This window comes from Carcharhinus amblyrhynchos, chromosome 6 (genome assembly GCF_965287045.1).
Source record: "Carcharhinus amblyrhynchos chromosome 6, sCarAmb.v2.hapA, whole genome shotgun sequence".
Classification (NCBI taxonomy): domain Eukaryota; kingdom Metazoa; phylum Chordata; class Chondrichthyes; order Carcharhiniformes; family Carcharhinidae; genus Carcharhinus; species Carcharhinus amblyrhynchos.
The window spans coordinates 64,871,839-64,898,462 of NC_137329.1; the positions used below are offsets into that span (position 1 = coordinate 64,871,839).

Genomic DNA, 26,624 nt, shown 5'->3' on the forward strand with positions numbered 1-26,624 from the left:
GACGAGAACGCAGACACAGTGGGCAGGTCATGTCATCCATATGTCAGACAAGCGCATACCCAAGCAGCTTCTTGTTTGGGGAACTCTCTGCTGGAAGATGCTCACATGGAGGACAGAAGAAACATTTCAAAGATACACTCAAGGCCTCCCTGAAGTCGCTTGACATTGACACGATCACCTGGGAAATGTTGGCACAAAACAGCCCAACCTGGCGCTGCCTCATCCACAAAGGCTGTCAAGCTCACGAAGCAAGGTGTATAGTTGAAGCACAACTTAAGCGCGAGCTGTGCCAGTCCAGAGCCACCAGCGCAACAACTACAGTGTCTACACAAGTCTGTCCAATATGTGCCCGGACACACCATGCCTGAATTGGCCTGATCAGTCATCTTCAGTCACACCACAACCAGCCTCAAAATGACTAATGGTGTCGAGGTCCTCACCGATGACGATGGACAACAACAATAACACTGCAGTGAAATTACTGTGAAAATCCTCTAGTTGCCACACTCTGACATCTGTTCGGATACACGGAGGGAGAATTTAACATGGCCAGTGCATCTAACCAGCACATCTTTTGGACTGAGGGAGGAAACCAGAGCATCCGGAGGAAACCCACGCAAACACAGGGCAAGTGAACAGACTCCTCACAGATAGTGACCCAGCTGGAAATTGAACCTGGGACTGTGTAGGGCAATAGTACTAATCTCTTCAAAATAAGGGAAATTCCAAGATGTTTTATAAGTATATTAAGGGCAAGAGAGTAACCAGGGAAAGAGTAGGGCCCATTAGTTACTAAAATGGCAGTGTGTGTGTGGAGCCAGAAAATGTAGGTGAGCTTTTAAATGAGCATTTTGCATGTGTGATCCCTAAGGAAAAGGACAATGTTGGTACAGAAATCCGGGAGAGGGATTGTGATATAACTGAACAATTTAGCATTGGGGAGGGAGGCTTTAGCAGGCTTAACATAGATAAATCTCCAGGCTGCTATGAGGACAAGAGAGGAGATTAGAGGGGCTCTGACGCTAATTTTCAAATCCTCTTTGGCCACAAGAGAGAATGATGTGGATATGCCGGCGTTGGACTGGCGTAAACACAGTAAAAAGTCTGACAACACCAGGTTTTAGTCCAACCGATTTATTTGATAATAGACTCACAAGCTTTCGAGGAAGCCTCGAAAGCTTGTGAGTCTATTATCAAATAAATCGGTTGGACTAAAACCTGGTGTTGTCAGACTTTACACAAGAGAGAAGCCAGAGGACTGGAAGACAGCTAATATAGTACCGTTATTCAAGAAGAGAAGTAAAGATAAACCAGGTCATTATAGCCAGTGAATCTGATGTCAATTTTGAAGGGCAGAATTGGAGAGGCAAGATAATTAAGGATAGTCAGCATGGCTTTTTCAGGGGAGATCATAGTGAACAAATTTGATTGAATTTTCAAGGAGGTGATTCAGTGTATAGATGAGGACAGTACATGGATCCATCTGTGTGACTTCATTAGTCTTTTGACAAGGTCCTGCATGACAGACTGATCAAAAAAGGTAACAGCCCATGAGATCCAAAATTGGCTTAGTGGCAGGAGGCAGAGGATGATGGTCAAATGTTGTTTCTGTAACTAGAAGACTGTGTCTAGTGGTGCTCTGCATGGATTAGTACTGGGTCCCTTGCTATTTGTGGTATGCATTAATGATCTAGACGGGATTACAGAGGGTATGATCAGAAAGTTCACAGATATTACAAAAATTAAGGTTGTGGTAAATAGAGAGGAGGAAAGCCTTAGATTACCGGACAATATAAACAGGCTGGTTAGATGGGCAGGACAATGGCAAATGGAAGTTAACCCTGAAAAGTGTGAGGTGATGAATTTTGGGAGGACTAATAAAACAAGGGAATATACAATGAACAGTAGATTGCTAGAAAGTATAGAGGACCAGAGGGAACTGCAGGTGCATGTCCAAAGATCCTTGAAGGCAGCAGCTCAGGTAGATAAGTTGGTTAAGAAGACAGATGGGATACTTGCATTTATTAACTGAAACATAAATCAGAGCAGGGAGTTACGAAGAAGTTATAGAAAATGCTGCTTAGGCCATAGCTGGAGTACTGTGTGCAGTTCTGGTTGCTGCACTATAGGAAGGATGTGATTGCATTAGAAAAGCTTCACCAGGATAATGCCTGGGATGGAACATCTCAGCTATGAAAAGAAGCTGGATAGGTTGGAGTGGATTTCCATAGAGCAGAGAAGGCTGAAGTGGGGTGGGGGTGGGGCTGATTAAGATGTACAAAATGATGATGGACCTAGATAGGGTAAATAGGAAGAAAACTTTTCCCCTTAGTAAAGGGGTCAATAAGCAGAAGCAGAAATTTAAGACATGGAGCAAGAGATTTAGAGGGGATTTGAGGAAAAATCTTATCACCCAGAGGGCAGTAAGAATCTGGAACTCACTGCCTTAAAGGGTGATAAAAGCAGTGTTGGATGGATATGTGGTCAAAACCCCACCTTGGGGTCAAAGACATCAAATAATTCATTTGGCTTCACTTTAGGTCATTACCACAATGCCATAGAACCCTACAGTGCAGAAGGAGGCCATTCGGCCCATTGAGTCTGCACTGACCACAATCCCACCAGGCCCTATCCCCATATCCCCATGCATTTACCCTAGCTAGTCTCCCTGACAGTAAAGGGCAATTTTAGCATAGCCAATCCACCTAACCCACACATCTTTGAAGTGTGGGAGGAAACAGGAGCACCCAAAGGAAACCCATGCAGGCACAGGGAGAACATGCAAACTCACATAAACAGTGACCCAAGCCAGGAATTGAACCTGGGTCCCTGGTGCTAAGTCTGCAGTGCTAATCATTGTACCACCATGCTGCCCATGTTGAATATTTTGTTATTACTCCACATGACACAAACAGCTGAAATTTTGTTTTAATATTAATGTGATTTTTCATAACATCAGCCATACCTTGATAAGACACCCTGCATTGCAACTTCTTGGCAGGCAGATTAGGGTGGATTTCCCAATTCTTGCCCAAACCTCAGGCAAACAGCAGAATGTAGGGAAGCTGGTCTCTCAGCTGAACAAGTTAAAAATTCTGGACAGCACCTTGGGTTTATTAAAACAATTCTGCATTCTCCTTAGTGCCAGCCCACCTTTCAAATTGTTCACTTAATTCAGGGAAAGTGGGCATTGATGGAAAGGCTGGCATTTTTAGCTCATCGCAATATCTTGGCAAGCTGCCTTCTTGAACTGCCTCAGTCCCTGAGGTGTAAGTCCACTCACAGTGCTGTTAGGGAGGCAGTTCCTGGATTTTAATCCAATGACGATGAAGGAACAGTGATATATTTCCAAGTCAGGATGGTGAGTGGTTTGGAGGGTAACCTCTACATGGTGGTGTTCCCATGTGTGTGGCCCTTATCCTGAGAGTACTGCAATCAGGGCTGGGGTGCTCTGTCTGTGTCTTTGCCTGTACAATGGGATAGTCGAGTGCCACGGGGTAACATCATCTGTGAGAATGCAATTTCAGTATGACACATTATGGATTGGCTGTGATTTGATTCAGTAGTTATCCCATCTCATACTTGTATTAATTTACTGTTACTTCATATGTTTTCAAAGTACATCATTCAAAAATTAAGGAGCTACATTAAATTAAAAGCCAGAACTTCTGTTTCCATGTAACTTTTACAGAGCTCTCAGAAAAGGTTTTAATCTATTCATTTTTAACTTATCTTTTTAGACTGAAGTATACTGTACTTCAAAAAACTATAATTTCATTCTATGATGAGGGCTGCAATGTTTTTACTTTCTCAAGAGTGGAAGATTTGTTGTAAATACAATTTCAAACAAAATACAGTGGGCAGCATTTTCCGGCCCTGACACCATTGGGCATTGTTGTGGACAGAACAGGAACATTTTGGCTCTTCATATTTGCCTGTCACACCAGTGTCAGGGCCAGGAAATCCAACACACTGTGATCCATAGTACAGGGAGCTTTACTCTATATCTAACTCTGTGTTGTACCCTGTCTTGAGAGAGATTGATGGGGACATTGTAGAGGGAGCTTTACTCTAAATCTAACCCCCATGCTATACCTGTCCTGGAATGTTTGATGGGGTCAGCTAGAGGGAACTTTACTCTGTATCTAACCCCGTGCTGGAACTGTCCTGGGAGTGTTTATGGGGGCAGTGTAGAGGGAACTTTACTCTGTATCTAACTCTGTGCTGTAACTGTCTTGGTAGTGTTTATGCGGACAGTGTAGAGGGAGCTTTACTCTGTATCTAACCCCGTGCTGTACCTGTACTGGGAGAGTTTGAATGGAACCTTGGGTGTTTTGAACGACGTTCATGTTAATGAGCTAAAATAATGCACAATGTTTTGATATCTAAATGGCTGGCGGGAATGATTAAGACTGAGTGGTGACTTGAACCTGATCTTGGCCTGGAGCCTGGGCCCTGAATCCAGAACATAAGCCTCAATCTGAGCCTGGAACTGATCTCTCCTCTGCAGTGCTTGGAGAATACTTTATTCGACTGTATTCAGGAGACAATTCGTTGTTACTGGTAGCACAGCTTTGGGAAGACTGGACCTGTTTGCAGGCTGAGCTATTAGGAATTCAACCATTGTGAGAAAGAAATGTTTTTCCTCCCACAAAGTTGCTGATTGTGGGTTGGGGCATTTTCTCAGGTAGCTACTGACATTCAGGATACTGCCAACAGCCAAGCTATAGTTAGTAAGGAAAATCTTGGTGATTGTCCAGGAATTAGAAACCATTTCAGTCTCAGGCCTAGGGTGCTGTTCACTGGTTCTCAAATGTCGGAGAATTTCAGGACTTCTGTCTAACAAAAACTGCCACTTCGGTCAGAGCAACTGGGTAATCTTGCAGAAGAGTTCCGCCATCAAACACTTGTGCTGTGTTCACATCCTTCCATTGGTAGCTACTTCCTGGCAAGTAGATATCCCTGTGGACTCTGCCTGGCTCTGTCACTGGTGCCACCAGCACCTGTATGTGAGGAAACAGACAGGTTAGACAGAATGGGCATTGGACCGAACAGGAATTGCCTCTTCCATCCATATCGAGTCTAGCCTACATGTGACTCCAGACCTTCAGCAATGTGGTTGACTCTCAATTACCCTCTGAAATGACCTTGCAAGCCACTTAGTTCAAGGACAATTAGGAATGGGCAACAAATGTTGGCCTTACCAGCATTGCCCATATCTCATGAGCAAATTAAAAAAGGCAAGTCCAGCATTTTAAAGGTAGCTTCTCAGTAAATGAAGAGAGTTCCCTATAAGAGTAACAAGTTTCTATCACAGTGCTGCATCAACGGAACTAATTTTACACTGAGGCATTATAATTCCCCTCAATATTCCAGGGCTGAACCTGGGGTGACCACTAATTCCTAACCATGGACTCCAGCTGGCAAATGGTCACATATGGAGATCAGGTGAACAAAAGCACAAGTCGTGTGTGAAATCCCCACAGAGCACCTGACTCTCCATTATTTGTGGTCCCAGTGGTGAAAATAGTTTTCAATTCAATTTTAATCTGTAGATATGACTTGACTGGATGGAGCAGAGCCAAAAAAAACATGGGATCAGAGTCTGTGCATTTACTGGCTGCCACACCAGCTCCATCATACCAGCACCTTGACTTCAAACCCTTCTCTGCCCCTATATTGTCAAACAGTTTTCTCAATATCTGCTGCAGGGATGAGCTGTAGTTTTCTCAAATGAAATACTGGGATGCCTGAAGCCATTGGCGTCCAGTACAAACTTTAATACTGACTTCAGCTATTGTATTTGACACCGCCAATCACATATCTTCTCATTGCTAAAAGTATCTTTGCAATATTGCCTCATTTTCATCATTACCACATCTCCTGTTGAAACCTTCATTCATACCTTTCCCATCTCAGGACTTGAGGAATCCAGGTTGCCTCACATCTTCCACCTTCAATAATCTCGATCTCATCCACAACTCTGTTGCCTATATCCTAACTCACCACAAGATTCATTCCCTTATCACCTCCTCTGTCGCTGACCCACACTGGCACCTGGTCCATAACACGTGGACTTTGAAATTCTCATCCTTGTCCTAAAGCCCTTACTCCTCCTTATTGGTGTAATCTTCTCCAGCCTCACAACCCTCCAAGATGTCAGCACTCCTCCAATTCTGGCCTCTTAAGCATGTTCTTTTTGTTGCCCCACTGGTAGCTATACTTTCACTTGCAAAGCTCCAAATTTCCCTGTCTTAATCTCTCTGCTCTCCTTGAAGACATTCCTTAGAACCCACCTCTTTGACCATGCTCTCAGTAAACGTCCCAATTCTATTACCAAGTTTGGTTTCAGCTGCCTTCTGTGAAGAGCCTTCAGAGTCACTCATTCATTATATGTATGTTCTTGAAATCAATTGTAAATAAAATGCAACTGGCTGTCTTAAGGGCTGCAGACTCACTTTCACCAAAGGTGATTTTATATCCCAATGTTTCTATTGTGAAAACTGAATTGGAAAAGACCAATGGACAACACAGTTCTCAGGAGCCAGTCAGCCTGTGCTGGTGATATTAACTTGACCAACAACATACCTCATCACCAATTAGAAAAGCATCATCAATGGTCAACGTCCTTGGGTCATCAGGGCTGACCCACCACACAGGCCGAAACACAGGGTGTCCAAGCGATGCCAGCACTGCACTTTGTCTAACAATAAGTGGCACGACAAAGGTCTGGTGTCTGTGTATGTATGACCGGGTCATATTCACAATCTGAAATAGAGAGTGCCATACCAATGAACTGGGATTAAGAATTGAGGAACTCAGGGAGGTTTATATTCAGAATAACAGAAACTCAGGATTAAGTACAGACTAGAGCGTAACAGATAACCGGGAATGAGTTACAGCTTGGAATCTAATCGAAAGTTTCAAGGTAGTTTAGATATAGAATAACAGATACCCAGGAGTGAGTCACAATCTGGAATCTAATCTAGGGGTTCTGGATGGTTTATATACAGAATAACAGGTACCCAGGAGTGAATTACAGGCTGGAATCTGCTTTAGGGGTCTGGATGGCTTATGTAGAATTACAAACTGGAATCTAGTCTAGGGGCTCTGGAGATTTATGTATAAAAAAAAGATATCTGGGGGTGAGTTACAGATTGGAATTTAATCAAGGGGTTGGAGTGGTTTATGTATAGAATAACAGAAACCCGTGAGTGAGTTACAGCCTGGAATCTAATCGAAAGGTTTGGTGTGGTTTATGTATAGAATAGCGTTATAGAGGTCTACAGTACGGAAACAGGCCCCTTTGGCCTAACTTGTCCATGTCTCAGTTTTTACCACTAAGCTAGTCCCAATTGCCTGCGTTTGGCCCATTTCCCTCTATACCCATCTTACCCATGTAACTGTCTAAAAGACAAAATTGTACCCACCTCAACAACTGCCTCTGGCAGCTCGTTCCAGACACTCACCAACCTCTGAGTGAAAAAATTGGTCCTCTGGATACTTTCATATTTCTCCCCTCTCATCTTAAACTATGCCATCTAGTTTTAGATTCCCCTACCTTTGGGAAAAGGCGTGACTATCTACCTGATCTACAACCCTCATTATTTTGTAGACTTCTATAAGATCACCCCTAAGCCTCCTACACTCCAGGGAAAAAAAGTCCCAGTGTATCCAACTCAAACAATCAAGTATCGGTCGCATCCTAATAAATCTTTTCTGCACTCTTTTTAGTTTAAAAATATCTTCCTATAATAGGGTGATCACAACTGTACACAAGTGTGGCCTTACTAATGTTTTATGCAACTTCAACAAGATATCCCAACTCCTGTATTCAGTGTTCTGACCAATGAAACCAAGCATGCTGAATGCCTTCTTCATTACTCTGTCCACCTGTGACTCCACTTTCAAGGAGCTATGAACCTATCCCCAAAGATCTATTTGTTCTATAACTCTTCCCAAAGCCCTACCATGAACTGAGTAGGTCCTGCCCCGATTCGATCTACCAAAATGTAGCACCTCACATTTATCTATTTTAAACTCCATCTGCCATTCATAATAACAGATTCCAGTAGTGAATTACAGACTGGAATGTAAATGGGGTGTTCAGCGGGTTTATATAGAGAATAAGATACCCAGGAGTGAGTTACAGACTGGAATCTAATCGAAGGGTTGGAGGCGTTTTATATACAGAATAACAGATACCCGGAAATGAGTTACAACCTAAAATCCAATCAAGGGGTTTGGAGTGGTTTATATATAGAATAACAGATACCCAGGAATGACTTACAACCTGGAATCCAATCAAGGGGTTTGGAGTGGTTTACATATAGAATAACAGATACCCGGGAATGAGTTACAACCTGGAATCCAATCAAGGGGTTTGGAGTGGTTTACATATAGAATAACAGATACCCAGGAATGACTTACAACCTGGAACCCAATCAAGGGGTTTGGAGTGGTTTACATATAGAATAACAAATACCCGGGAATGAGTTACAACCTGGAATCCAATCAAGGGGTTTGGAGTGGTTTATATATAGAATAACAGATACCCAGGAATGAGTTACAACCTGGAATCCAATCAAGGGGTTTGGAGTGGTTTATGTATAGAATAACAGATACCCGGGAACGAGTTACAACCTGGAATCCAATCAAGGGGTTTGGAGTGGTTTACGTATAGAATAACAGATACCCGGGAATGAGTTACAACCTGGAATCCAATCAAGGGGTTTGGAGTGGTTTACGTATAGAATAACAGATACCCGGGAATGAGTTACAACCTGGAATCCAATCAAGGGGTTTGGAGTGGTTTACGTATAGAATAGCAAATACCCGGGAATGAGTTACAACCTGGAATCCAATCAAGGGGTTTGGAGTGGTTTACGTATAGAATAACAAATACCCGGGAATGAGTTACAACCTGGAATCCAATCAAGGGGTTTGGAGCGGTTTACATATAGAATAACAAATATCTGTTTGAGCTACAGACTGAAATTCAGTGAGAACCCTTCAAACATCCATCCAAAAGTGCACATTTAGTTCCCCCGTCCCCCACCTCACCTACCCAGCTCTCCCCAAAGGCCCAGGGTGGAGTACTGAATGTTATCACAGGTAGGAAGGTCACAATCTGCAACCAGCGAACAAACAGCTCTTCATCTGCTAAGAACCCATTCGTCAGTGAGCCTCCTGAAAGGTCAAAGGACACAAAGATCAGTCACATGGTTTGCTTAAAGAACAAGACCAGCTTACACATTTAACTAAATTGCTTATCATAGAATCATAGAACCCTACAGTGCAGAAAGAGGCCCTTCGGCCCATCGAGTCTGCACCGAACACAATCCCGCCCAGGCCCTACCCCCATATCCCTACACATTATACCCACAAATCCCTCTAACCTACGCATCCCTGGACACGAAGGGGCAATTTCTTAGCATGGCCGTTCAACCTAACCTGCACATCTTTAGACTGTGGGAGAAAACCGGAGCACTTCTCTCTTTCTGACGCCATCCAAACCACACCAACCCGCCCCCCTTCCATTGTGAGCCCTTGAAGCATTGACATGAGTTCAGCCATTGCGTGAGGGAGGGAGGGGGAGGGAAACGCCATCAGGGAGTGTGGTTCATCAACAGAAAGAGGCTCCACTCCTTACTTGTGCAGATTGTCAGTGATCACAGTTCGAAGATCATGCATAACAGCTTCATCCTGAGGAGCTCGGGTATCCACGATACAATGAAGCTCATGCTGCCACTAAGCAGTGCATCAGGCTCCTGAAGATGTGGTTCCACTGCCAGGAACTCTCTGGCAGTGCCCTCCAGTATAGCTCCCTCAGGGTCTCCCGCATCATTATGGTGTGCTGTACGCACCACAACCTGGCACAGCTGCGAGGAGACTTCCTGGAGGAGCAGGGGGATGAGGAGTGGACCGAAGAGGATGTAAAGGAGGAGGCCAAGGAGGAGCCAGAGAATGGAGGATAAATGGTGCTGGCAAGAGTCCATCAGGGCAGGGCGGCGAGGGAGGCCCTCATCGCAGCCAGTTCACCTAATAGTCAGCATGCAGTCCGGCAGTTGCAACCCTCGCTATTATCCTGGATCTGTAACCGCACCACCACCACTGCACCCCCCCTCTCCCCCCCCCGCCAATTCTCCCACCCATTCCTACCCCTCTGTCCACCACCAACCCACCAGGCTGATTGGCTGGGTTGGCTTCATGAGTGAGTTTTTGGTCCAGTCAGGAGGGTGATGACATTTCACTATGCAGCACAATGCAATACTGCCTGGTGCCATGGTCCACTGTGGCTCCAGAATACGTTAGGTGTAAGTGGTTAGCTGTAAAGGTTTGCATTCTAATCAGTAATCTGTAAACTGTGCTTTATCTGCTCTGTCTGAGGCCAGAACTCTCCATTCACCTGACGAAGAGGTTAACCTCGGAAGCTTGTGAGTTTACTATCAAATAAATCAGTTGGACTTAAACCTGGTGTTGTCAGACTTCTTACTGTGCTCCACAATACCAGTGACATACATGGCCATGACCCACTGTTTCTCTGCCATGGCCTGCTGGTTCTCCAGGATGCCCTGCACTCTGTCACCCATGGGGACTATTACTATTGGGTGGCACGGTAGCACAGTGGTTAGCACTGCTGCTTCACAGCTCCAGGGTCCTGGGTTCGATTCCTGGTTTCGGGTCACTGTCTGTGTGGAGTTTCCACATTCTCCTCGTGTCTGCGTGGGTTTCCTCTGGGTACTCCGGTTTCCTCCCACAGTCCAAAGATGTGCGGGTTAGGTTGATTGGCCATGCTAAGAAATTGTCCCTTAGTGTCCAGGGATGTGTACGTTAGAGGGATTAGTGGGCATAATATGTAGGGATATGGGGTTAGGGCCTGGGTGGGATTGTGTTTGGTGCAGACTCGATGGGCCAAAGGGCCTCTTTCTTTACTGTAGGGTTCTATGATAATTCTATGCCCCAGGCTATCCATTGTGGCTGCCATCTTTGCAGTGTTTGCCTGAGTACCATGGTGTGCCGGCACCACCTCCTGCAACAGAGGTCTATGGGACTCCTCCAAACAGCCTTGCAGTTGCTACAGTGTTGCTGACAATCACTGCTCAATGATGCTGATGCATCTCCAGCAGCTTTGGGATGACCAATCGCAGAGCCCTGGCACCTGGTTTGGCGACAGCTGAATCCTTGACCAAGGCCTCAGATGTTCCCGCCTCCACCCAATGTGCATTTATGGCTGTGTCATGTGCACCAGGGAGTGACCCAGGAGCCTCACTGCTAACTAGTCCCATCATGATGGTAGTATCTGCATTGGTGAATTGTGTGGTGGAAGCCTTTATGAAATGTGCTGGGCTCTGAAGATTCCTCAGAGCCTCCCTCCGAGGTACTGTCGCTGCTGTGTGCTAATAGTTGCAGCAGGAAGAATGGGGGTGGGTGGGGGGTGGAGGTAGTGACTCCCAAAGGGGCTGGGATATTGCGGCCATTCCCTGAAACAACAGACATAGGGTTCATTGGAAGGGAGGGACAAATATCAGTGCAGCATGCCACTTGCCTCAAGTAAATTATTTGAATGAAGGTTTTGCCATGGTCACTTTCACAGTGCATGCTGATCTGGCTGTTGTTAACTGTTCTTTCCTTGCCCTCTCTCACCACTTCAGTGCGCACTCCTCAAAGACAGTGAGGAGACCCAGCTCGGGGACCCCCACCTCCAGTTTTTACATGCACACCTCTTATCCAGCAGGTACATAAGGGAGAATTGAAAGGGTCAAAAGCTTCAAGTTTTTAGGTGTCCAGATCATCAACAACCTGTCCTGGTACCCCCATGCTGACACTATAGTTAAGACTGCCCATCAGCTCCTCTACTTTCTCAGAAGACTAAGGATATTTGGATGTCAGCTACGACTCTCACCAACATTTACAGATGCACCATAGAAAGCATTCTTTCTAGTTGTATCACAGCTTGGTATGGCTCCTGCTCTGTCTGAGACTTCAAGAAACTACAAAAGGTCGTGAATGTAACCATCACGCAAACCAACCTCCCATCCATTGAATCTGTCTACACTTCCTGCTGCCTCGGCAAAGCAGCCAGCATAACTAAGGACCCCACACACATTCTCTCTTCCACCTTCTTCCTTCGAGAAAAAGATACAAAAAGTCTTGAGTGGGTCATGGTCACGTATGTCACTGGTATTCTGGAGCCACAGTGGACCATGGCACCAGGGCAGCATCACATTATGCTGCAGGTAGCTTGGCCGAGTCACAAGCCCGTAGAGTCTATTCCAGCAAGAATAATGTAGAGTCTGTTTGGTTGCAATAAATTGGAGAGGGTGAGGTGGAGAAAAGAGCAGGAGTGGTGATCAGGGAGAGAGTAATGATCAGAGAGGGGGTGGTGATCAGAGAGGAGGTGAAAATCAGGGAGAGAATGGTAATCAGGGGGGCAGTGATGATCGCGGGGTGATGATCAGGGTAACTTCTCCAAGGCTGGGATTCAGGGAGAGGAATGGGGGCCTGATGTCACTGGGGTGGGGGTGCCAATTTCTGGGGGTGGAGGTGGAAATGTCTTGAGGATAGGGAGGCACCATGTCCTGGGGGGGGGGGGTGGGGGGGGGGGTGCAAGGGCATGTCCTTGGGGGGCTGGAGATGGGATGGAAATATGTATGAGGGAGTTGGGGGTGGGGGAGATGTTCCTGTATGTGGGGGAGATGGGGATGGACCACATCTGTGAGGTAGGGAGCAGGAGATCTTCCAGCATATTGGAAGATTGCTGCACCTGCACAATGGCACCCCAAGCAGTTGGCTATCGGATTCACTGGCGTCATTAGGCTCTACCCACCTCTCCCCAACTTGCAGAAATTGCATGATGCCTTCTGATTTGCATAAAGTGCCGTAAGCTAACCTCATTGAAAAAAAATTCTAGAATTTTTTTCATTCCACCCCCCCACTGTATAGTTCCACCCACTATACAGTGTATATGTATATATGTATATATTATAGGGCTAACGGGAGGACTTTGAATAGTGTGGAGGAGCAGAGGGATCTAGGTGTATGTGTACATAGATCCCTGAAAGTTGGGAATCAAGTAGATAAGGTTGTTAAGAAGGCATACGGTGTCTTGGCGTTTATTGGTAGGGGGATTGAATTTAGGAGTCGCAGCGTCATGATGCAACTGTACACAACTCTGGTGCGGCCGCACTTGGAGTATTGTGTGCAGTTCTGGTCCCCACATTACAGGAAGGATGTAGAGGCTTTGGAGAGGGTGCAGAGGAGGTTTACCAGGATGTTGCCTGGTATGGAGGGGAGATCCTATGAGGAGAGACTGAGAGATTTGGGGTTGTTTTTGCTGGAAAGAAGGCGGCTAAGAGGGGACCTTATTGAAACATATAAGATGATTAGAGGTTTAGACAGGGTAGATAGTGATAGCCTTTTTCCTAGGATGGAGAAAGCTAGCACGAGGGGGCACGACTTTAAATTAAGGGGGGGTAGTTATAGGACTGATGTCAGGGGTAGGTTCTTTACCCAGAGGGTGGTGAGGGACTGGAATGCCCTGCCAGCTGCAGTTGTAAATGCGCCTAGTTTGGGGGCGTTTAAGAGATCTGTGGATAGGTTTATGGACGAAATGGGATTTGTTTAGATTAGTGGGTTAGTGTTGTTTTTTTTTAAAAGCTGGTCGGCGCAACATCGTGGGCCGAAGGGCCTGTTCTGCGCTGTAATGTTCTATGTTCTATGTTCTATATGTAAATGTACCAAAGAAATGTGTTCATTCTGAGTATATTAATATGTCTGAGGAATTTGTTCACCGTATGCGTGTGTGTGTGTCTCCACCGCACTCTCAGCACTGACCCTGTCCCCACCAAACTGTCAGCACTGTCCCTGACCCAATTATACTCTCAGCACTGACGTCTCCACCGCAGTCTCAGCAATGACCCTATTTTAACGCACTCTCAGCACTGACCCTGTCTCCACCGCACTCTCAGCACTGACCCTGTCTCCGCCGCACTCTCAGCACTGACCCTGTCTCCACCGTACTCTCAGCACTGACCCTGTCTCCGCCGCACTCTCAGCACTGACCCTGTCTCCACCGTACTCTCAGCACTGACCCTGTCTCCACCGCACTCTCAGCACTGACCCTGTCTCCACCGCACTCTCAGCACTGACCCTGTCCCCGCCGCACTCTCAGCACTGACCCTGTCTCCACCGCACTCTCAGCACTGACCCTGTCCCCGCCGCACTCTCAGCACTGACCCTGTCTCCACCGCACTCTCAGCACTGACCCTGTCTCCACCGCACTCTCAGCACTGACCCTGTCTCCACCGCACTCTCAGCACTGACCCTGTCTCCACCGCACTCTCAGCACTGACCTTGTCTCCACCGCACTCTCAGCACTGACCCTGTCTCCACCGCACTCTCAGCACTGACCCCGTCCCCACCGCACTCTCAGCACTGATCCCGTCCCCGCCGCACTCTCAGCACTGACCCTGTCTCCACCGCACTCTCAGCACTGACCCTGTCTCCACCGCACTCTCAGCACTGACCCTGTCTCCACCGCACTCTCAGCACTGACCCTGTCTCCACCGCACTCTCAGCACTGACCCTGTCTCCACCCTCTCTAATGCCCTTTGCTCCATCCTAAAGCATAGAGCCAGAATTAAACATAATAAATACTCCACCTGATGCTGAACCAGTTTTCTACACAATATTATAAGATCCTTGTTCCTATACTGTGTGTACCTATTTATAACGCGCAGGATATGTTATGCTTTATCAACTAGTCTCTCGGGTGTCCTGCCACCTGTATAATTTGTATACATAGGCACCCTCTGATTTCGCTCCCTGAGAATTGAATTTATATTGTCTCCCTTTGTTCTCCCTACCAAAATGAATAACTTCACAGTTCTCTGCATTAAATTTAATTGGCTATTTATCTATCCAATCCAGCAACCTCTCTATGTCCTCTTCAAATTTATCTTTAATCTTCTCACGGTTCACAATGCTTCCAACTTTTGTGCAGGTTTTGTGTCAGCTTATATGGATGGTCTTTAGCAGCAAAAATCAGCTTTTTAAAAGTTTAAATATCCTAGGTAATTACATTGTGGAAGGACTGGCGCAGGGTTCCAATGCACAATCAGGAGTATTCCTGGTACCAAGTCCTGGAGAACCACACAATATAGCACTCTCAATTCAATAAAGAACCATTTGCCATAACTCTCTTTTCTGCCTTGTATCTATGCTAACACTGCGCCTCTTCTTTCACTTTGCTGACAATTTATCAGGTGTCTTTTAGACGTCTATATACACCACATCAACCACATTACCCTCGGTACCATGGCCCAGTTCTTGTTGTGAGGGGTAATGCTGAGCACATTGCTGCTGCCCACAAAGCTTTCCGTGCTGCAGCTATATTGCACATTTCAGCCAGGACATCTGAACCTGCCCAGAGCTGAAATGGGCCCAAGTCCAGTTTCTCCCAGAGCAAGTCCAGCAAGTGTAGAGGAAGATGGGCAAAGAGAAGAAAATAGCTGCCAACATCGGGTATGTTTTTAGATTTCTCACTCAGTAAATCGTTGGGTAGACAGAGAATGAGTAAGGGATGACTGAACTATGACTGAGTGGGTAGTTAGATCAGTGGATAGTCGGATTGGGGGTGTGTGGTTGGGGGGATAGGTTTGTTAGGTAAGGGGGGTAATTGTGTTAGGTCTGGATCAGTTGGGTTGGGTGAGGGGGCAGTTGAGTCTTCTCAGGAGGGGTAGTCAGGCTGGCAGGTGGTTGGGTCAGGAGAGTTTGCCCTGGCTTTAACTCAGCCTATCTCTCATTTTGCTCTAGATTTAATTTGGTTCTATCTCTGATTTTGGTCTGGGTTTAACTTAGATATATCTCTGATTTTGGTCAGGTTTTAGTTTGTTTCTATCACTGATTTAGTCTGGCTTTAACTCAGTCCAACTGATTTTGGTTTGGTTTTAACCTGAGTCGACCTGCGATTTTAACTCGGATCTATCTTTTATTTTGGTCAAGTTTAGATTGGGTCTATCTGTGATTTTAGTCTGGTTTTAACGCAGGTCAATCTCTGATTTTAATATGGTTTTAACTCCAGTCTATACAGATACAGACTTTCAATTAAACACAACATGCCAAGGCACACAGCCCTAACCAGTGGGTGAATGCAATGCTGGCTTTGAGGCACCAATCAGAGCTTGTGAGCTGTAAATTTGCTGATAGACTCAAGAAATACAAATGAACTGTCAGCAATCAATGCAGAACAACATCAAGCTTTTGCTTTATTATTTTGACATGTATTAGCATACAGTGAAAAGTATTGTTTCCTGCATGCTATACAAAACATACTGTTCATAGAGAATGAATGGACAGTGTGCAGAATGTAGTGTGACAATCATAGCTAGTGTGTAGAGAAAGATCAGTTTAATATCAGGTAAGTCGATTCAAAAGTCTGATGGCAGCAGGAAGTTGTTCTTGAATTGGTTGGTATGTGACTTTGGATGTTTGTATCTTTTTCTGGATGGAAAAAGGTGCAAGAGAGAATGTCCAAGATGTGTGGGGTCTTTGATTATGCTGGCTGTTTTCTGAGGCAGCAGGAAGTGTGGTCAGAGTCAATGGATGGGAGGCTGGTTGAGTTATGGACTGGCTTTTGTCCACGACCCTTTGTAGTTTCTTGTGGTCTTGGGCAGAGCAGGAGCCATACCAACCTGTGATACAACCAGAAAGAATGCTTTCTAATGGTGCATCTGTAAAAGTTGGTCAGCGTTGCAGCAGGCATGCCAAATTTCCTTAGTCTCCTGAGAAATAGAGGCGTTGGTGGGCTTTCCTAACTATAGTGTCACTATGGGAGGACCAGATCAGGTGATCTGGACACCTAAAAACTTGAAGCTTTTGACCCTTTCCACTTCGTCCTCGTTGATGTAAACAGGAACATGTCTTCACTCCGCTTCCTGATTGTTGGAGACGCTTAGAGCAGGAAGCACTGTGAAAGATCATTGGGAGTTTGGAGATTTTGGAAAAGGGAGCAGCAGTAAAAATATTTTTAAACAGCAGTATGCTAGGTTTCTTAACCAGAGCTGAGGAGGCCAGATAGCTGGGCAGTCAGCCTGAGCCAAAATGAGGCTGTTATCTTATCTTGGGTGGGGTGTGAACTTACAGGGGCCAAGTGAAGAGAACAGATGCTGGCCGGCTGTTGTTGAGGAGAGCAGCGGGGAACTTTCAATCCCCGTGCCAGGGCTCAAAAGGTTGGGTGGGCAACATAAGTAGTTAAAAAAAAGGCAAGCCAATTTTTGACCAGATCTAGGGGTCTAAGAAGGCCAGAGCAACGTTAGCCAACAGTGAGCTTGCCTTTGGTGCAAAGACTGAGATCATTGAGAGGATCACCATGGTGACTCGACCAGGCCAGTAGCAAGGCTGAGAGGGCTGGTGGGCATCCAACCGAGAGTAATGCGAGGAGAGAGGGCCAGCCAGGAAGCAGGTGAGGCAGCCAGTTAGTGAGCGAGTCAGCACATTTCCCGAGGTCGTCGGAAGCAGAGGTGAGGTATGAGGGCTAAGAAGGCATTAGCGGTCATTGAGGGAAGAAGCAAGGCGAATTGACCAGCCCAGCAGAGCTGAGGAAGTTGGGCAATGAGCTGACGATTGAGGTGAGGCGGCCCGAGAAGTTTTGCAGTTTGAATGTGAAACCAATTTAGAAGTCTTCATGAGTCCCATTTTCTGAGGGTGAAGACAAATGGCATGATGGAAAGGAGAAATTGGTTGATTTTTTTCAGAAACTTCTAAGGCTCCTACAGTTATGTTTGCAAATTATTTCCTGACTCTAGTAAAGCAAAACAAGCATTTGTTGCTCTAACTGGAGAAATGTTGGAAGAGATCTTGGTGATCATGAAACTTCCAAAAGTCATATTCAGGCTATGTGTGTACATGCTCAAAGATGTAAATTATCTGGAAGAATTAATTCTGCGTTATCGGCTCAGTTTGATAAGTTTGGAGGAAAGTACAGGGACATGTTGTTGCCACAGTCAAACTGCTGTCTTCCTCAGGACTTCCTTTAAGAGGACATGATGAGTCATCCTTGGCAGCTCAAAAGAGATTTTTTTTATCCTGCCTTTAATATCTCAGTGAATTTGCCTTTGCAAAATAGAATCTGTTCACACCATACCATTCAATGTAATCACGGTTTCAGGTCAATGGACTGGACTGGACTTTCGATTTGAATCAGAAGTTAACAACCTCAAATACTTGTGATAAAACGTGAAGCAGTAGTTGTAAATGTTTTTGTTCCATAGGATATTAATGGACTAACTGAAGACCTGAATGATGTTACATTTGTGTCACTGTCTTATGATGCATCGAATGATGGACTTGTAAAATAACTTATTGCTTTGCCAGTTTGTTTGTACAAGGTAAACTTGTGGATTTTGTTAAATATAAAGAGGCATCAGAATTTATTGCAGCTTAGATCAGACTTGTTACGACTATAAATTCAAAAATAATGTTGTAGCATTGCGAGCAGATGTTAAAAACACAAATATTGGTGGCTTACAGAGAGAGGTATGCTGAAAAAAAAGCCATCAATAAAGTGTAAAAAAGGCAAGTGACATCCTCGTCATATTGCGCATGACATGGCTCAAACTGCAATTGAACAGTGGGCGGCACAGTAGCACAGTGGTTAGCTCTGCTGCTTCACAGCTCCAGGGACCTAAGTTCGATTCCCGGCTTGGGTCACTGACTGTGTGAAGTTTGCACATTCTCCTTGTATCTGTGTGGGTTTCCTCCAGGTGCTCTGGTTTCTTCCCACAGTCCAAAGATGTGTGGGTTAGGTTGATTGGCCAGGCTAAAATTGCCCTTGGTATCCTGAGATGCATAGGCTAGAGGGATTAGTGGGTAAATATATGGGGTAGGACCTGGGTGGGATTGTGGTTGGTGCAGACTTGATGGGCTGAATGGCCTCTTTCTGTACTGTAGGGAGTCTAAGCAGTGGATATTTAATTTATTCGCTGTGTATAGAAAGATTGAAAAATTTCTGTGTGTGTAAGAGACAAGGATATCAGGATATACTGGGGTACAGTCATAAAAGTTGGCTATCAGTGTTACCTTTTTTAGACAGTTTCCTTCAAATTTAGAATCATTGAAGTTACTGTTCTTGTCAGAGAGGTGACAGTCGACCATCACAGAAAAGAAATATGATAACCCACATATGGAACTCTGGCTTGCTTTTAATGATGTAAATATGTTTGCTTTTTAGCTGAGTCAGCTGATACCTTAAACAATCTCAAAAAGGGATGTTACAAGGTATGAAGAAAACTGTTCTAGTAAGGAAACAACTTTGAGACCTGGAAGAATTGAGGATCACATCATGTCAATACTATCTAAATGTGACAAGATCTGTCTTCAACGCAGCCATTTATTAGGTGGATTGGCCATACTAACTTGCTCCTTAGTGTCCAAAGATGTCAAGGTTAGGGGATCAGCAGGATAAATATGTGAGGTTCCAGGGTTAGAGTCTGGGTGGGACACTCTGTTGAACAGCCAATGCAGACTGAATGAGCCAAATAGCCTGCTTTTGCGCTGTAGAAATTCTATGATTCTATGTGCAAAATAAGCATACAGGTGACTGGAGAGATGTAGAGCATCTGCTTCCAAAGAAAGTTAGGTTATGATTTAAAATTGAAATAGCATTTGTGCAACTAGAGAAGAAATGCATGAATAGGATAATTATCAAGGGTGTATTGTTTGATGATGAGGAGATCTTGTAGTGCAGTGGGTAGCATCCCTCGCTGAACCAGAAGCTCCAGGTCAAGACCCATCCCAGGATGTGGCCAAACAGGTTGAGTTTCAACTTGTAAATCATTTCAACAGACAGCAAAGGTAGGTGGTAAGAGCAGGAGAGATCCCTGGTCAGCCATGTGATAGAAAGAAAATTAGAGCCACTACTATCACTAATCATGGCTCCAGTATGTTGCCACTGTAACAGGAGTCACTGAGTGAACTATAGTATGTACACAGTTCAATGAGGTTTGTGACAGAGGAACTGAGTAAATGGAACAATGAAACTATAGTCACAGGATGTGGCAGTTAAGATGAAGTAATCAAATATTTCTGGGAATTCTCAGCAACAAATGTAAAATAGAACATGGCCTGCCTGAGGGTATTGCTTCAGTCAAGAGGCTGTTTCTGTCATGGACAGACTTTCAACAGCAGAAATACCAACAATAAGGTTGAAACTGTGAAAATCATACTCTCTGCTAAAACTAATTTTACTTTACCCTGATGTGAGTTTTTAATAAATTAAGCTAAAGATAAAATTCTAAACTGATACACTAGAGAGAAATGCAGCTATTAAACAAGTGAGCTGCTAAAGTATTCCTACTATCAGGAATACTGTGAGTACATTTTCTTGTACGTTTAGTGGGGGTATTTTTGCCCAAAAACATTTACTGTCTCCGAGACATTTTTAGGGAACTGAAAATTGAGAGTGTTGTCTATGCAAGCAGTTTGAAATGTATTTTGTGTGTAATTTTGAAGTTTTTACAAATATATAAAGAAGTGGCTGGCTAGAGTGAATGTTGGACCCTTGGGGGATGAGAGGGGGAGATGAGGAAATGGCTGAGGCTTTAAATAAATTTTTTGCCTCAGTCTTCACGGAGGAGGACACGAATAGTTTGCCGGATATTAAAGATAGAAGAATGGTAGGAGACGAGGGCCTGAATGCGATTACTGTCACTAGAGAGGTAGTGCTTGATAGACTAATGGGACTGAAGGTGGACAAGTCCCCAGGACCGGATGGAATGCATCCCAGGGTTCTGAAAGAAATGGCAGCGGTGATAGTGGATGCCTTAGTAATTATTTATCAATATTCGCTGGACTCCGGGGAAGTGCCAGAAGATTGGAAAACGGCTAATGTTATGCCGCTGTTTAAAAAAGGTAGCAGACAAAAGGCAGGGAATTACAGGCCGGTTAGTTTAATGTCTGTAGTTGGAAAAATGCTAGAATCCGTCATCAAAGAAGAAATAGCGAGGCACCTAGAAAAGAATGGTTTGATCGAGTAATCGCAGCACAGATTCATTAAGGGGAAGTCGTGTTTGACGAATTTATTGGATTTCTATGAGGATGTGACTAGTGCGGTAGACAGTGGGGAACCGGTGGATGTGGTGTTCCTCGATTTTCAAAAGGTGTTTGATAAGGTGCCTCACAAAAGGTTGCTACAGAAGGTTAGGGTGCACGGAGTTGGGGGTAAGGTGTTAGCATGGCTAGAGGATTGGCTGTCTAATAGGAAGCAAAGAGTTGGTATCAATGGGTGCTATTCTGGTTGGCAGTTGGTGACTAGTGGAGTGCCGCAGGGATCGGTGTTGGGGCCTCAACTGTTTACCATTTATATAGATGATCTGGAGGAGGGGGCTGAGTGTAGGATAACGAAATTTGCTGATGACATGAAGATGAGTGGAAAAGCAAATTGCATGGAGGGTGTGGAAAGTCTGCAGAGAGATCTGGATAGGCTGAGTGAGTGGGCAAGGACCTGGCAAATGGAGTATAATGTTAGCAAGTGTGAAGTTATCCACTTTGGCAGGAATAATAGTAGGAGGGATTATTATTTAAAAGGCGAAAAGCTGCAACATGCTACGGTGCAGAGGGACCTGGGGGTCCTTGTGCACGAGTTGCAAAAACCCAGTCTGCAGGTGCAGCAGGTGATCAAGAAGGCGAGTGGAATGTTGGCCTTTATAGCGAGAGGGATAGAATATAAAAGCAGGGAGGTCTTGCTGCAACTGTACAGGGTACTGGTGACGCTGCAGCTGGAGTACTGTGTGCAGTTTTGGTCGCCGCACTTGCGAAAGGATATATTGGCCTTGGAGGGAGTGCAGAGGAGGTTCACTAGGCTGATACCGGAGATGAGGAAGTTGGCCTATGCAGAGAGACTAAATAGACTGGGTCTGTACTTGTTGGAGTTTAGAAGGCTGAGGAGGGATCTTATAGAGACGCATAAGATAATGAAGGGGATGGATAGGGTAGAGGTAGAGAGATTCTTCCCGCTTAGAAAGGACAGCAGGACTAGAGGGCACAGCCTCAAGATAAGGGGGGGGCTGTTTAGATCAGAGTTGAGGAGGAACTTCTTCACTCAAAGGGTGGTGAATCTCTGGAATTCTCTGCCCATTGAAGTGGTGGAGGCTACCTCACTGAATATATTTAAGTCACGGGTAGGTAGGTTTCTGGTAGACAGGGGAATTAAGGGTTATGGGGAGAAAGCAGGAAAGTGGAACTGATCCACTTCAGATCAGCCATGATCTTATTGAATGGCGGGGCAGGCTCGAAGGGCTAGATGGCCGACTCCTGCTCCTATTTTTTATGTTCTTATGTAATTCTGACAATGTGCCACTAGGTGGCAATTGTCATCACTGTTGATTTACACTGCAGTTACACTTCAGCCGACTAAGGAGCAGCACTCTGAAAACTTGTGATTTCAAATAAACCTGTTGGGCTATAACCTGGAATCAAAAGAGAAAATTCTGGAAAATCTCAGCAGGTCTGGCAGCATCTGTAAGGAGACAAAAGAAATGTTTCGAGTCCAGACAGCCCTTTGTCAGAGCTTTGGAATGTCTCACTTATTGAGACTTTGAATTGGAGTTGGATTGGATTGAATTGGATATAAACAAAAAAAAACACTGACCAGAGAAAGAAGGAAGGAAGAAGCTGCCTGTTGAGACTCACCTTCGTGACAAAGGACCAGAGGACTCAGAGAACCTGGCCTGCAGTTTAACCAAATAGTCTTTGTGGGTCGTACACTTGAACCTGGGAATATCCTCTTGTTTTATGTGAGTAATTTAAGAATTAATAGTATTATAAATAAACTTATTGAACATTTACTTGTGTTTGTCCTTTGTCCATCTTGCAAATAAGGACACCTGGATGAAACTTTTGAGTAAGTAAACTGATCGAAAGTATCTGAGGTTTTACAGGTACAACAGGCTGCCTTTGTGAGTGAAGTTGTGGATGAAGGTTTCCGTTCCCCAGCACTGACTGCTAACGCTCACGTTGATGAACTGCGAGATATCCTAAAGTGAATGGATGAAACAGAGAAGAGAATCCTGTCAGTCGAGAGTGCAGTTCCCTCAGTGCGAGCTCACCTTGAATCCTTAGAAATGCTGTTGCATGGTGCGTCGAACCTCCTGGTTAATTCAGGGAAATGGGGCCGGTTTCCCAAGAGGAGCTGGAATGAACGCCTGACCAAATTCGAGAACTGGCTGCCATGCTTTTACAATCTCAGTTTGAAAACTGGATGTTTTGAGTTCAATGGAGCACATTATATCTGGTCTTTGAGGCCTGGTGTCAGTTGAAAACTCTACCACTGGTCTTCTGTTGCCTTGTCCTCGCCATTCGTCAGGAAAGGCTGGCTGTGATGGGTTTTCTCCACCCACCGAGGCTTTGGGACGACAACATGGCGAAAGCGCAAGGGCTTGGATGGAACTCTGGATGGATCTTGGATATCGCTCGACGATCCCATCATGACTTGGCCTTTCAAGTTCCGTGGATGGTATATTATTCAGCAGTTCATCATTAATCCTGAACGTTATTCCCTTGTGATTATACTCCTGATTTTGTGATATTGTCTTTTATCCAGACAAGGGTGCATGATTCATTTTGATAGGACAAATTTGAATGTGGATTAGAGGGTCAACGGCAGGGTTCTGAGGAATGTGGAGGAACAGAGAGATCTTGGGGTTCATATCCACTGATCTCTGAAGGTTGCCACTCAAGTGGATAGAGCCGTAAAGAAGGCATATAGTGTGTTAGCATTTACTAACGGGGGTTTGAGTTTAAAAGCCGTGGGGTTATGCTGCAACTATATCAGTGAGACCACATTTGGGATATTGCGTGCAGTTCTGGTCACCTCATGATAAGGATGTGGAAGCATTGGAGAGAGTGCAGAGGAGACTTACCAGGATGCTGCCTGGTTTGGAGGCTAGGTCTGATGAGGAAAGGCTGAGGGAGCTGGGGCTTTTCTCTTCAGAGCGGAGGAGGAAGAGAGGTGATTTAATGGAGGTTTATAAGATGAGGAGGGGGATAAATACAGTGGACGTTCAGAGACTATTTCCTCAGGTGGATGTAGCTGTTACGAGGGGGCATAACTATAAGGTTTATGGTGGGAGATATAGGAAAGATGTCCGAGATAGATTCTTTATTCAGAGAGTGGTTGGGGTGTGGAATACACTGCCTGCTGTGATAGTGGAGTCAGACACTTTAGGAACTTTCAAGCCGTTATTGGATAGGCATATAGAGCACACCAGAATGATAGGGAGTGGGATAGCTTGATCTTGGGATTGGACATAGCTCGGCACAACATTAAGGGCCAAAGGGCCTGTACTGTGCTGTACTGTTCTATCTATGTTTCTATATATGAGCAGTGACACTTTTTGCCTATTATGCTGTTACACTGTGAAAATCATGATTATTAATCCTGGATTGAACCCCTGTAATTCTACCTTTCTGTTGATCCAGTACTGTGCTGTTTTCATACTGATGGGGGTGATCCTGTAACTGAGCTCTGAAATGAATTCCACCAACTATCCTGTTTAGAGTAATGCTTGAATGTATCCCCTGTAATTTTATCTCTTAATCACATGTTACACGATTTATCACATTGATAGGGAAAATCCTGTGAGTGAACGTATGAGAAAATCTTTTCTTGTTATTCTGATATCCTGGTGAATCTAAGGACATCTATTTATCCTTATCCTTTGTAATTTCATCTCTTAATTGTTCCTGATTAATGATTTATCACATTGATTAGGGAAATCCTGAGAGTAGCATGGAGTGAATTTTTGCTTGTTATCTGATGAACCCAGAGAAATCCATTTACAAGAGCTGTGCAATTTTTATCCATCTTCTTGCCTTACAATCCTGACACAAATATTGCTGGACTTTTTTTTAACTGATGTCCTTTATTACAATTCAGATAAAGATGAGTAATGCCATTGCAGGGAGGTGGGCAAGTGTTTTAATATGCAGGTATTGGATAAGGCCCTACCAACCCTCACAGCAGATGAGGAAAACCCTCCTCGAACTTATGAGCTTTTTGTACGTCTGTTATTTTGGGATGAAGAATTCCTTGCTTGATTCCTATGAACAGATAGACCATTATTCTGGAAAAAAAATTGTTTTTTTTTGTCATTGGCATCTCTGGTATTGTTGGAGTGGGGGAATTACATATTGGTACATACCTAGGCATGGTTGGCTAACCCTTGGATATCTAGCCTTCTTAGGTTGGTCTTCTACTTTGACTTGCCTGCATGCGTAGTAATAGTGGTTACTTGACTCATGGAATGTACAGTGGGCATATTATTCTGCTGTTAGGGTTTCTCCGATGAGGGGAAAAGGGTCGAATCTTGCAGATGACAGGGCCTAAATGGAGCCTTTGGGATGCCTAGAGACAGGGTAGTTTGCTCAATGTATAAAAGTGCTATGAGTAGTTTTGGCTTGTTGGCCCATATTCTGGTGTATCGTTGAGTAGGTTAGGGCAGTAGTGGTGGAGGGTATGTTGAGCAGGGGTGTAGGTTGCTGTCACTACCCCCGCACCCTAGAAGTCCCCTTTTAGGGACTTCTGAATTGCTCCCCTTCTTGAGACTTGCTTCCCTTGGGGATATAGTATCCTGTTGGCTGTGGGGCCTGAATGTCAGTCTGAATGCTTAGGTTCAGCATGGTTTGGAGTCTTTTTCCAGATGTAGATTAGGCTGGTTGAAGGCGTGGGTGGCCTCTTATATGGAGATTTCCAGTGTGTCCACCATCTTGAAGTTTGGGCTCCTCTGACGGGAGGTGGTGGCTCTCATTTTGGTGTTTCTTTTCTTTATAAGCTCTGATTTGTTGCAGTTAATCCTAGCGGGTTAGGGAAAAATGTGGAGGTGTCGTACAAGGTGATTTATTCTTGTAGAGAATCAGCACATCACAATGGTGTTCCTATGTGATAATTATTTTATCAGTCTTTGTTTATGAAATGGGAACATTATTGGCTAGGTCAGCACTTATTACCCTTGTGAAGGTGTTATGAACTGCCTTTTTGAACTGCTGCAGTCTCTGTAGTGTAGGTACAGGTTTTAGAAAGGTTTTAGAAAGAATTATTAGGGATAGGATTTATAGTTATTTGGAGAGTAATGAATTGATTAGAGATAGTCAGCATGGTTTTGTAGCGGGAAGGTCGTGCCTTACTAACCTTATTGAGTTCTTTGAGAAGGTGACCAAAGAGGTGGATAGGGGTAAGGCAGTAGATGTGGTATATATGGATTTTAGTAAGGCGTTTGATAAGGTTCACCATGGTATGCTTCTGCAGAAAATGCAGATGTATGGGATTGGTGGTAATTTAGGTACTTGGATCAGGAATTGGTTAGCAGATAGGAGACAGAGGGTGGTGGTTGATGGTAATTATTCATCATGGAGTTCGGTTACGAGTGGTGTGCCTCAGGGATCTGTTTTGGGGCCACTGCTGTTCGTAATCTTTATTAATGATCTGGATGAGGGTATAGTTGGGTGGATTAGTAAGTTTGCTGATGACACCAAAGTCGGAGGTGTGGTAGATTGTGAGGAAGGGTGTCGAAGTTTGCAGGGTGACTTGGACAGGTTGCAGAGCTGGGCCGCGAGGTGGCGGATGGAGT

General features: G+C 44.8%; 1 protein-coding gene across 2 annotated transcripts in view; it reads right to left on the bottom strand.

The window, feature by feature from the left end:
• Positions 1-1,210: 1,210 nt before the first annotated feature.
• The window catches only part of LOC145343966 (SITS-binding protein), a 108,104-nt gene continuing 82,690 nt past the window's right edge, over positions 1,211-26,624 (bottom strand). For both annotated transcript variants that reach the window (XM_080190549.1, XM_080190548.1), the window contains 3 exons: positions 9,068-9,189; positions 6,589-6,768; positions 1,211-5,003 (listed from right to left, as the gene is read on the bottom strand). In XM_080190549.1, the coding sequence (XP_080046675.1) occupies positions 4,827-5,003; positions 6,589-6,768; positions 9,068-9,189 (479 nt within the window). In that variant the 3' untranslated portion in view covers positions 1,211-4,826. The remainder of the gene's footprint in view (positions 5,004-6,588; positions 6,769-9,067; positions 9,190-26,624) is intronic.